General features: G+C 43.4%; 1 protein-coding gene across 1 annotated transcript in view; it reads right to left on the bottom strand.

Moving 5' to 3' along the window:
* The window catches only part of LOC104567342 (cell surface hyaluronidase CEMIP2), a 50,492-nt gene that overhangs the window by 24,686 nt on the left and 12,793 nt on the right, over positions 1-13,013 (bottom strand). The window contains exons 10-16 of the mRNA XM_088528159.1: positions 12,448-12,576; positions 11,096-11,181; positions 9,632-9,763; positions 9,476-9,511; positions 8,789-8,941; positions 6,622-6,799; positions 1,843-2,058 (exon numbers count right to left, since the gene is read on the bottom strand). Of these exons, the coding sequence (XP_088384285.1) occupies positions 1,843-2,058; positions 6,622-6,799; positions 8,789-8,941; positions 9,476-9,511; positions 9,632-9,763; positions 11,096-11,181; positions 12,448-12,576 (930 nt within the window). The remainder of the gene's footprint in view (positions 1-1,842; positions 2,059-6,621; positions 6,800-8,788; positions 8,942-9,475; positions 9,512-9,631; positions 9,764-11,095; positions 11,182-12,447; positions 12,577-13,013) is intronic.

Here is a 13,013-nt window from a genome sequence, read left to right as displayed (position 1 = left end):
TTTCCTACACAAACCCATAAAGGGAAGCATTTAATCCGAACTTCGAGCACCCTGTTGAATGTTGATTAAATGAGAAGCTCTGGTAAGTAACAGATCCCAGAGAAACTGATGTTTACACTTGCCTGAACTTAGCCAAGGCAATTTTCTATGGCGGAAAAACTGTCTCACGATGTAGAGGGCCATGAGTGGGAGGGTGAAAACTGAAATAAAAAATATAAATGCCTACTTATTTACAATTCTGAATTTAACTGTTAGATTGCCAGGGCACAGCCTATTACTTATTTTCTGTAGAGACAGAGTAAAATGCAGGTGCCAAGCACAAACCCTTAGTTCAGTGGGTCGTTTCATAGGTGCCCAGTCTTTTTTCTACCTGACATTAGTAAAATAGGGGACATCAGTACAGTGTTTAGGGACTTAAATAGCAATCCCTGCTCTCTGCTGTGCAATTAAAGCAATGCATAGAAACACATTAGCTGGCTATGAGTGCATATACTATGAATGCATAGAGGTCTCAAAGATAAATAAATTCCTTAAAGTTTCATGCAGATAAGTGCTTTGGAGAAAGAGGAGCAAAGAGTTATGAGTGTTGGCCTGAGGCGACACTGGAGGCACAAGCCCACACATTGCTACACATCAGAGAAGCCACAGAGAGGGAGCCTTCAGGAATCCCAATGTGGGAAAACCATCAGTCTGCGTTTGCAACCCATTGCCAGACATAACTCGAGAGAATCAGGCTCTGCTAATCCCTATACTCACAGAGCTGCTTGTGAAAAAGCAAAACCTCACCGTCTGCTCCTCTCAGGGGTCAATTTTTATACTACTCTGATGACTTCAGGCTGGGTTTTATCCTATGCTATCTTACCCTACTCACGTCTGGGTAATGATTACTGACTCCCAATGAGATATGTTTGCAGTGTGCTGCCAAATGCACAGAAGAATCTTAAAAAGAAAAAAAGAAAAAACAAACAAACAAAAACCAGAAAAAGCACCAGCTGTATCTAATGAACTCTGATCTTTTCTTTAAGATTATTCCATATTCCATTCTTGCCTTTCAGACCCCGCAGTTCACCCACTGCACTCCCTGCTGAGCAGTGAAGGGCTGTTCTTGGGAGTAAGGAGAACATCATGCCCCTTTCAAAAGCCCTTATCTCCTGGGGGCTCTCAGGACATGCAGTCCAGCCGCAGTCCACGTGATGCTGGGTGCACCTGCCATGCACAGTCTTAAAATTCATCTTCTTGAACAGAAGGAGGAAGAAGGGCTGGCAAGATTTCCAAGGAACTGGAGTTTTTAAACAGGCCCTGCCACCTTTCTGTGTCACTGTACAAATAACCTTTAGAAGCAGAGGAGCAAGCAGGGCTGCAGTCTCTCAGAGATGACCAAGGAAGAGTGGTGTATTTACAGCGTGCTCCATCTCATACACAAAAATCCTGTGGAAATCTGAGCACCGTATAATGAGACAAAGTCTGATTTTGAGGTCTTATTCCCCTCAGTTTACTATTCTCCTCTTTCATTCTTTCACAGCCCTTTCTATCAAGGTGTTGACATCACAACTAAGGCCTCTAACCACACGCACTGAAGAAAACAGTGCAGGTTTAAGACTACCTTGCCCTAGACCAACTTGTCAGCGGTTTCTGGATGGGAAGCAGAACTCTGTCTGTCTCAACCACCTGATTTCATCAATTGACTCCTTGGAGATAGGCAGATAACACAAAGAAAAGTTAAATTATACTCAATTCATTATCCAACTCTCATCTTATGCAATGTTGAATAGGCTGCACTCCAGCACCTCTCGCCGGCGTGTGAGAACATCCATCCCCTGGCATGCAGCCTCCCCACGTTACCTGGGCAAACTTCCCGGTACAGATCATCCCGTTCCACCGGGGCATAGTGAGACATCCAGGGTGATGAAGCAAGTAGTTGTCAGCTCTGCCTACAAAAGTGTCCAGGTACCCTGTCACAGAGCCATCCAGATCATGGAAGATAGACATTTTGTCACCATCATTATCGTTGTTTCCAAACCACTGGCCTGATCTGCCAAAAAACACTTCCAGTCCGACCTAGCAGAAGAGAAGAGGAGGAAATAAAAATCTGGTTAGCTCTAAATGAGGACTTGGATTTGCAGGGTCTCAAGAGCCAAGCCAGTGATACAGCTTTAACTAGAAAGCCCTATTGTTTCAGTAAGGCAGTCTCTTGCCTCTTCTATTTAGAAACATTTCTGGTTTCCCCCCTCATTTCTTAATCCCAGGAGATATTTTCACAAAAATTAGATTTTCAGTTCTTCTAAATGCATGCATACAGGCATTATTCCTTGAAATCATGCAGTAATAAATGGTGCTGTGTCAAAAACAAACAGGATGACTCAAAGGGTAAGGAAGTACCAGAAGGTTATGAAGTAGTCAGCCTCTCTCACAGTTGTGTTCCAAGAAAAAAAAAAAAGCTATATAGTGAATTTTCGTGCATATTTTCAAAGGCTGTCCTAAGTAGCTCTGCAAGTGTCATTATTTTTTCTAATTTTCTAATTCCTCCTAACCCTTATAAAACTCATGTATTTGACATCTGTTCTCAGAACTGCCTCTTGTTCACGTTCTGCTATATCCGCTGGAGACTTATTTTTATTTTTTTAGAGAAGAGAAATAACAGGAAACAATATTATCCTTATTATACATAGCTCTGTTTTCAAAGTTGCTCAGTAGCTAAGGGAAACAATTCGTCCTGATATGAAAATACAGGAAAACAGGGAAAACTGCAGATGCTCAGCAAAAAAGGCATGAAATATCTGAATGTCTATGGAGAAGGCTATTACAGTGCACAATGATTAAGATCTGAGGTACTCAGGACAATAAGTATTCCAGGTCAAATACTCTGAATGAATCCATGAGCAATATGTATTTAAGGACACAGCACAAATAGTGGCCCGATCGTGCAGAACCAAAGGAATGTAACTTGTTCCACCTAATTCCACTAATTTTAATTGGACTCTGCACATGAGAATTAGGGTCAGCAGGATTAGGCTGCAAGGTTCCTAAGGGTTTTAAAGGCTTTACTTTCACAATACTAAATAGAACATCTTAGGAGAAGAGGAGGTTCCTTGTTACTCTTATTTAGATGAAAAGTCCCATTGGCTTAAAATGAATGATCATTGTAGCAAGAACTACTCGAAGAGTTAAAAACAGCCAGAACTTTAACTGTTCTGTTAAGTTTTTATTATTTTAAAACTAAATTAGACCCTGGAACCATTTTTCTGCCACTTCCTTGTCTATGTACTAGTCGTATAAACAAACACCCAAAGGAGTCTCATTTAAAGGAGACTCAAACATATGGAAATTTAATATGTATTTTTGAGTGTTTTAAACCCTTTTTCTACTGCACTGCAGGATTATTTTTTCGCCCAAAGGGCTATTTTGGCAAAGAAGAAAGATCCCCAAGGATTTTTTTTTTCATTAATAAAAGAGGAAATATTAACAAAATGCACACTGTGCCATAGCTCCAATCTGCATTATAAACACTTGGTGACAGAGCACTTCTCGGGTTGAACATGAAAGTGGGCACTTCCCTCGGGGAGAGAATAAACTCAGCTGTGCTTCCAAACAAAGTAAGGTACAGCCTGTACAGCTTACCTTCAATTAAGCCATTCAGTGTTCCCATTCAGGAGCAAACAGTTTTGGTGCTAACACCTTAATCTGATTTCTAACATTCTGCTCTAAAATGCCTGAAAAATCAGAAATGCAGTGGAAATGTTAAAGAGCAAGGCCACTTGTTTGCAAATCTGAGGGTAAGATTATCCTTACGCTGAGCCATAGGGTGTGCACTCAGCTTGAGTTATGGCAGCATATTTCTTTCTAAGTGAACACCCATGGACAGAGAAAAGACCCGGTAAGCTAGTATAGCCTTTTGTGGCTGGGAAGGAGATAAATGGATAAACAGAGTAGAGAGATGGGTTCTCTGTGAGCAACACAGTACGTGAACGTGAACGTTGTCTGAAGCTTGGCAGTGGCACCTGATGGATGACGGTTACGGGGGCCGTAATCTTCTAGGGAGGGACGTAGAAGCTAAACCTCTCCAAAGGCAACACGTCTAGTGCACCTACAGAAAAGTCCCCAGGACTGCAGTGGAACCTAGTAACTTCTCTTTAGATTAAAAATTCATAGTGCACTGTAAAATATGGTAACAACTCATAGCTTTTTCTAAAACTCCAGTGGTGGCCCAAGCTGCCCATTCAAGTTTTATCACTGCACTCATTTTAAGGAAACCATTTTTAACCAATTCTACTTGTATCTACTACTTGAATCTTGTATCTTCTACTTGATAACCTGGGAGCTCTGAGTTAACATGGTTTTTACTTTAATTGAGTGATGCAAAACACTCAATCCTGATCTTGCAAGTCTCCTTTGGTCAAGATTCTCTAATCCAAAGATGCCACTAGGGCTAAAATAGGTTTAAATCTATCCTAACCTCCTGGTTTCAAAGCAAAAACAAACAAACAAAAAACATTTGGGACTAATAAAAATAGACGTATTTCAAAGCCATTACTTTGAAATAACCTTTTAGGAGCATCTGAATTGAAAAAGCCTAGCAATAATGATGTTACTGTTAAGTGCAAAATATCTTCATCAGAATATCATCAGAAAGGTGACCAAGATACTTTCTGCAGGGTATGAGGTTTAGTTCTTTTGCTCTGCCTGACTGATTACTTTATGTGGGTCTTTAAGCAACTGGGTTTATTATTTTGTTGTCTAACAAATCAGCTGAATAGTCTGAATAATTATACAATTATTCCTGCTGCATGATGAACAGTTTTACTACGACTATACAGCTTGAAGTAATGGTTAATTTCTTCTTGAAAACAATTGTAAAATGATTGTCCTTTAGGGAATAAGTAAAATTACTCTTTAAAAAGTAATAAAATTAAGCCTGAAGATGGAAAATTAATTAAAACAGCCTACACGCTCTATCTTAACTAGTCAAAGACATATTGTCCCATGTAGCAATTAGCAACAAAACAATGAACTAACCGTAGTCCTTCAAGACTGAAACCAGATCTAGCACATCTGGGTTCAATCCAGATAAAATAGAATTAAAGTGAAAAATGCTGGGATGCAGGTGGTTATAAGCATAAATGGCTTTTAAGCTGGCAAAATACCAACTTTGGAAATAGATACATTTGTTGGAAATGTATGTACAAGTAATAATTATTTGGATAATGTCTTTTTTTTATAATAGACTGAAGCTGTAATATTTTAATTTGCATTACAGAAGCTTTTAGTTCATTTTTGCCTTGAAAACATCAGATTCTAAAGGTGTTGCGTTATTAAACTGTCTCACAAAATATGCTGGGATATTTAACAGGTTCATTGGCATCAAATGGTGCAATACCATTAAAGAGCTGCATTTTCAACTATTCCACAGGTAATTATCCCCTTTGCTAATGTGCACAGATATAACCTCTCTGAAACCATTCTGTTGGACACAGTCCTACAATCATTACTAGAAGAAAATTTCCACTCTCTTCAGATCCACTGGAGGATCGAGCTTTTTCATTTTACATTTTTCTCTAAGGACCCCCTTCCTCTTCCATGTTGACTGTATCATTCACGATCACCACAATCATCTTGTAACCTTTTCCCTATGGATGGTAGAGAAAAGGTACAGCAGATTAGCCCTCACTCTCATTCTGATGATCCCTAGACTATGCAGGATACCTAGGACCTCTTTACCAAATGCAAGGACTCTAAAGGAGCAGTCAAGTGACTGCAACTGATATCATCTTTGCATAAAAGACCCTCCTGTTATTGGTCTAAGTGTAACAGAGTAGGGACAGACAAACCGATTGTTTGCCAGACGTAGTGATATCGGTCAGTTCCAGAGCAATGGAAATTTTCCTTAAGATAAAGCCAAACCTCAAGCCAAAGTTACTAGAGTTCACGGACATCCTAACAAGCAGGGACCTTGTTTCAGGAAAGCTAAGCAGAGGTTGCGATCTCTGGGAGTAAGCCAGGTGGAATCTATCATTTCCCAGGCCATGTGTCTGGGGCCATGATCCCTGCATGAATCCTGGACAAAGACTGGAATTGCTCAGCATCCTAAAACTCCTGCCAAGGCATGTATAAAGAGCCCCATTCTGCTGCCGTTTCTCAAGAAAAATCCCTGTTGTGCTCAACCAAAATTCCATTGCTGACCCCTGAATATGGGCCATGTCTTTGTTTGTACTTGCATGAGCTGATTTCTTTATGAGAATTGAATTGCTGTTCACTCACACCTGGCATTTCATTTATACCTTTCTCAACTCTGAGGCTAGGGCTTTGGTGTGTATCAGTAGACAAGGCTTCATCAGCTAAGGCAGGTACTCTGGAAGTTCTGGTTACAAGGCAAAATCTTCTTCTTCTACAGATTTTTTTGTTTATGTCCTCCCAGGCATAAGATACCTCTGTATCAGTATTTTGATGGTTTATGGATAACCTTCATCAAGAAGAGAAAGTGTTGCCAAATGAATCAATGGTTATGCACCAAAGTAATATGTACTGTAGCCTGGAAATTCCTGCTCCAGAATAAATCCCTCACCAATTAAAAGGCTTTACAAACTTGAACATCTAACAGCACGTATTCCTGCTTTTCTTACTTACGCTTCTTTCCATCAGGATCTGTGACACATTATTCTGGGGGCTGATCTGCCAGGAGTTCTTCATGAAGAACCCAATGGCGCTTGAGTATCTGTCAGCAGTCGGGGTGAACTTCTTGAAAGTGCATTTTGTCATCCTCACAGGTCCATCATAAATCTGGAATCCACGAATAGGGAACGTCCTGTGAAATTAAAAAAACAAAAACACTAATCTGTGTTAAAAAGCTTGGGCAAAGTCTGAGTCCTCTTCCCAAAGAATAGAAAGGTATTAACAAGAGCTAAAACTTTTCCCTCCTGAACTTGGGATCTGGATGCTCATTGCGCAATTAAGGAAAGGTGAAATTTTTCTGAACATCCTCCACAGGACAAAATGTCTAATAAAAAAAGACCCAAACACCCAGCTTATCAGCTAGGGTAACACAGTTCAAAGGTGTTGCCCCCTGCCTCCGGGGACTCCTGCTATGAGGAAACCCCTAAGGATACAGACTGTGTCGGCTCTTCCTGTTGGGTTTCCTGTTCCAGGGAAGACTGGTTTATCAGGAAAACATAAGTGGGGTTGGGAAAGCAGTAGCAGTCACTCCCTAGAGGCCAAAATGCCTCCTTGGAAATAATTGCTGGGTGGCACAGCACAGCTTCTCCTCTCCCTACCAGCTACAGCAGATGCCCAGGACCTAGTGCACCACACTGTGTGCAGAAAGCTGGTTCCTTCAGCACCGCCACACAGATGCACTGGCAGGCTGGCAGACCTGAGGGAGACGCCACTGGAGCCACAGGTAAGAACTTGCCTCTTTCATGTTTTGTTTAGAGACAGCACCAAGTTTCGTTTGGCTCTGGCATTGCCTGAGGAAAGGGTGGATGAGTTGGACTCTGCAGCCCACAGCGGAGTGGCCAGCAGAGCCCTGGAAGGGTAGAGCTCTCCCTGCCCGCTGGCAGAAACACAGTTGAGTTGCTCTGACTTAGGAACCACAAAGCAACATGAACCTCCAAAGGGCTCTGCAGTGTCTCTCTGGTCTGTGAATAACAGAGGCCCAGATTTCTCCTAAATCAATTTTTTTCTTGCTAGTTGGCTGTAGGGACCCAGAAACATTTTGCCAATTGACAACAGAGGGTGCAAGCAGCGTTCCTGCTTGCTCTGTTGTTTGGTGCTTTTGCCAGTAATTTCTGGTGGGACGGGTACCACCTCCATATCCCATTTATCACCGTGGTGTGTGGAGAGTACAACTATCAGACGTTTTGTCATATTCCTCTTTTCCAAAAGCAGGTTGCTCAACTATATCACAGATGATTAAACTGCAGAGGAGCTGTCTTGTAATTGCAATTAAAACATCACACCACTAACAGCTGAGAATCACCCTATTATTCTTGGTGTCCTACCCAGGCTCCCATTCCTGTGTCAGTTATGGCCTGGACATGCACAGTCAAGGCTCTGCTCAAGACACGTCCGCCAAACTCTGCTTATTGTTTAACTTTGTGTTCTTCACAAGAGGGTTTAACAACTGATGACCTTCACACAGACATAGTTGGACTAGAACTCAGGCTTGAGGAAGTCTGGCTTAGCCTGGGAGAGTGGGTAGGCGCAGTCGTTGCTGAAGAGGAAGCTGCGGTGCTATCAAAAGAGAAAATTATTTTGAAAGAGGGATGAGATGCAAAACAGAGAGATGTCTGCCCTTTGTGGAGCTGGTCCTGTCTCCACCCAGGGATTTCTGCATGTCCCTGCACAGGCTGATTCTCTGTGGAGGCTGCAGGTTAGACGTGGGAGCAGCCTTCCTCACTCCCTGCTCCAGCCCCGCCGGGACTTGCACAGCGTTCCCGGCGACTCCGGGCTGGTGCATCCAGGCACTGTTAGCATCTGCTCTGCAGTGAACTGGCCCCGTCAGCTCACATGCTGTGTGTTCCTGAAGCACTAAGGAAAAGCAGTTTAGTATCTCTCAGATTCTCTAATCTACTCTCCAGTGACCAATAAATTAAGGAGAAAATTAAATCAAACACATTCGGTTGGGGAAGCTCTCAAACTGTTGCCTTGAGTTTATTCGGATGCTTATTACTTCCGGCCCATGCAATAATTTAATCACCCAGTATAAATTAGTCTTTTCTATTCACATCCATTCCTGAGCTTTTTATTTTTCTAGCGTATGCTAATACCAGGAAGAAATAGCAGATAAACAACTTACTGGTTTCTGGGCAGGGTTCTGTACTCGCCGTTTGCCCCTCTTCCCCAATAGCTGTTTTGGCCTCCTCGGGAGCCAAGGTTGCTGCTTTCTCCAACAAAAATGGAGCGTGAAACCTCCAAGCTGGAGCCGTCATCTGTTGGGAAAGTTCCATCACTACAATCAGACAGAGAAATACACAACAACTATTCAGTGCAATGTGAATTAATGCTTTTAATTACACTTCTAAAGTCAGGAGAATTTTTTAAATTGGAAATAAAAAAGCACATCCACCACTGTACGGTGTGGTTTAAAACTTCTTTAGAAAGCAGCAACCGAGCACCAGTAACAGAGGTAATAACTTGGCCATTGCGTGACTTTGGCCATGCAGCTCTTCCTTGGGGGTCCCCTGCAAGGAGGTGGCCTTTGCTTGGCCAAGTGCTGCGAGGAAAATCTGCCCAAACGCATGGCCAAACACTTAGTCTACAGGTTCAGGACCAGGGGCTGAATGGCAATAACCAGTTCTAAGGACATGTTCCCCAAGCAAAGAGAATGAAAGGCCAACTTGCCCCTTGCAGTGACTGCTGCACCAGGTAGAGTTGATGTGGCTTTGGAAGGAGGCATGAGATTTGCTTGCATCTTGCCGTAATTATCATGGGAATGTTACAATGCGGGAAAAAATGGGAAAAAAAGCACATTTTAAGAAATTACCTTGCTAGAGTGAGTCCAATGCCATTGTCGGAAAACCTAAGACAGGAAAAACATTATAGTATGAGTCACCAGGCAAGTTGGAGGTACAGCCAACCTACAGACTTCCTGACACCCATCATGAGGAGTGTGAAATACCCCAGGATTACAGTAACCTACCCTGAGTTGCGGAAAATGATGTCGCCGCCCCGGGCCCAGGCCCCGTGGTCATTATTCTTAAAAGCAATGAGACCATCAATTATGGCAGGAACTCGTGGCTTTTCAGGATCAGCATCTTGATGTGGGCGAAACCTGAAGCAAGGAGCCTAGTTAATATGGCGCTGAGAAAATGGGAAACAAACTTAGACACAGGAGCTCCGGCCAGGCAGAGCTCATAACATTTCTGATTAGGATGGGCCTGAAGAGGTAGTATTATGTTTGATGTCATTACGGAGCTTTCTTATAAAGTGGAAAATAATAAACCTTAATCAGGGTGAAAGTCTGGCCCCAGTCAGGCCAACAGGTGATGTCTGACTGAGCTTCAGTGGACCCACAATTATCCCTTGATGTGCTTCCATGTGATTTAGAGGCAGAGAATGCCTTTTTTCCCCGCTCACTTGGGTCCTTTTGTAATTTCCCTTCCAAGATGCATTGAGAACTTCTCAATTCAGACTAGAAAAATCAATTAGATGCTTTCAATATAGATAACTATAAGATAACTGAGTAATTGGAAATGGTTACATTGCATGTATGTGTACTTTCATACGCTCCTCGCTCTGCCAACAGTGAAACTACCAGATGAGAAAAGGATTCAGCCTATAAATTTGATGCCTCTCAGTTACTTGTAGAATATTTCTTGCCCCATTGGCTGTTAATGGGAGACTTGTGTTGTGTTTGGGGAAAAAAAAAACACTTTGTTTATTCTCAGTCCACCTTCACATGCTACTTCTTCCAACTGAAATACTGAGACACATCTTAGAGCCCAAGGTCTGGGAAAGAAGTCGTAAATGGGGAGGCAAAGTCGACCTTTTAGCCATAAGGGAGAATCATATGTGGCATTAATGATGTATGAGAGAGAAGGGAAAAAGCAGAGATCCGGCTGAGAGCAGGGGATGATTTGTGCCATGTCCCTCTCACATAGACTCCCAGGACCATGGTGAGCAGGAAAATGGCATTAATTTACCTGCTCCCCCTCTGTGAAAGGAAGCTCAGAAAATTTCGGTAGACATGTTTATATACTGACAAAAAGCATCAAGACTACATTAACTATGCCTTACTTTCCTCATTAATCAGAGGCTTGTCTCAGCAATCTCTTATGTCATCTTTTGGATTTCAAGTCCTCTAAATAATTAATAAGTGGTGCCAAAGTTTCCAGACCTGCTAGAGGAATAATGGAATCTCTATCCTTCCTCGAGTGCTTCCCTGCTTATTGCTGGCAGCCCCAAGTGCACGTGGGTCAGTTTTGATCGGCAATAACGCAGATGATTAATAGCTATGAAGTAGGTGCCTCTGGACATCACAGATAGCTTGTGTGTATTTTCAGATGCTCAGCCATAACGAGGCATAATGACGTGCTAAACACAACACAGGCGCCAAGCAGCAATACAAGGAAGCAAACGGCTTAGCCATGCAGTTTGTGCTTACCTGGCGTTATCCACAGTGAGATACTCTCTGGGATCTTCAGCGCTGGCTCTCGTCGTCTTTACTCCTTTACCGATAAACAAACCGGCCTGGAAACAAAGCAGTTCTGATTATTTTAGCAGACTGCACCTTGGAGACCCAAGGTCATGGGTTTTATCAATGAATGGGGCAGCCCGCACGCTCAAACGCCGTGAGTGCCCCAAGCCCAGACGTGCACGGACTTTTCCATGTCCCTTGGCACCGGGACACGAGCACAGGATGCAGCGTGCCCGAGTGCAGCCTCAGTGCTGCCCCAACATGTGTTGTACATCAGCATCTCGGGCTGCCTTCCGACCCAGCGCAGAGCACTGAACTCCCACTCGCCTGCTCGCGCTCACAGAAAGCAGCAAGAGCTGCTGCCAAGCTCTTGATAACTTTTTGGAAAAAGAGCGTTGTTAAGAAGCGAGGCTTTAGCTGAGGAGCACCAAGCTCCACGACATTCACTGCGAACAGGAGCCGCTGTAGCCAAGTTAAACTTTTCTGCAGAGCAACAGCTGTCACGGAGTAGCTACAATATAGGCAAGCCACAGGAAGCAGCACTGCTTTCAGTTTAGAATTCTAAGAAATAAGTTTAAAATGCTTTTTATAGCCTACACTGTACGTTTTCCTGTCAACAGTATATTTTGCAAGAGTTTTTCTTGCAACTAACCCTGGAATTTTTTGTCTCATTTTGCAAAGGTCATGAGCAGACCCTGGCACGAGCTCCTTCCGCTCGCCCCATCTCCTTTGCAGTGCTGCAGCCCACAGCGTGCTCAGTCCAGCCCACACTTGCTTAGAGGTGGCACACAGGGACATGGCTTAGCAAGCATGGTGGTGATGGTGGTAGGTTTATGGTTGGGCTTGATGATCTTGAAGCTCTTTTCCAACCACAATGATTCAATGATTCTATCTCGCCTCTATAGCCTGGACAAGGCACCCAGCTCAGGCAGCCACCCGAAGCCCCAAATCATGAACCTCATTCTGCTCAGCAACCTCTGCAAGCAGTGGAAACAGCATCCCCAAGAGCTGATTGACTCTTGGTGACAGTGACAAAAATGCACTTTACTAAGGCATCCAGTAAACCAGCTAAAGCTGGACAGGATGTCACCCTGCTCGCTGTCTCGCTGCACCACACTCCAGGGAGCAGATTACTGCCTGTGTTTTGGGCAGCCGGAACATCAACACTCACCTCCACCATGAGGGAGTAGCACAAAATGCCTGCTCAGCTTGGAAGAAAACACACGGCACCCACAAAGATCAGATACGGGAGCACTGCACACAGTTAGCCCTAAGCCTTGCTATCACATTGGTAGTAACATATAAAATCATCCACATACCTTGAAGTTGGAGTGGACTCTGTTGTTGTAAAATACGCCCAGGGGGGTGTGTTCAGCCTGTCCCTCTGGATATTGCCCTTCGGACTGCCCAGTTGGAACCCGGTGGAAGATGTACCATATCCCGACATCCTGAAGAACAGCAGAAGGTCACAGAAGCAGGAGAGCACAATTAAAGACATAGATTAGCCCACTGTGCTGGCCCAGTTTCTAAACTGAGCCTGCAAAACATGTGTGAGTCCTTGGGACATTGGCCAGCCCCTGCTCTTACATCTCCCAGCTTATCCTGTGGCATGCACAGTGTGGCCCTGGGACACACACATGGATTTTAAAAATACATATATCATGGGTGACATACTGCTGGTTTATTAGAAAACATAGCCTCTGCTATACAGCATATTAAATGTGATTTGAGTAAACAGAGATGATAACATCGCCACCATATGAATATATGTAATTTTACTGGGGATATTAACCCCAGCATTTGCTAAGAGACACCACACACCATTTCCAAGCACAGTTGTAATGGAAAACTGTATCTGTGATACCAGTGTGAGTCCTGGAGGCAA

The sequence above is a fragment of the Tinamus guttatus genome, unplaced genomic scaffold (genome assembly GCF_059628265.1).
Source record: "Tinamus guttatus ecotype Peru unplaced genomic scaffold, ASM5962826v1 Tinamus_guttatus_pri_ptg000004l, whole genome shotgun sequence".
Taxonomy (NCBI): Eukaryota; Metazoa; Chordata; class Aves; order Tinamiformes; family Tinamidae; genus Tinamus; species Tinamus guttatus.
The sequence above is the reverse complement of the archived record's forward strand: the minus strand, read 5'-3'. Positions and strand labels throughout refer to the sequence as shown.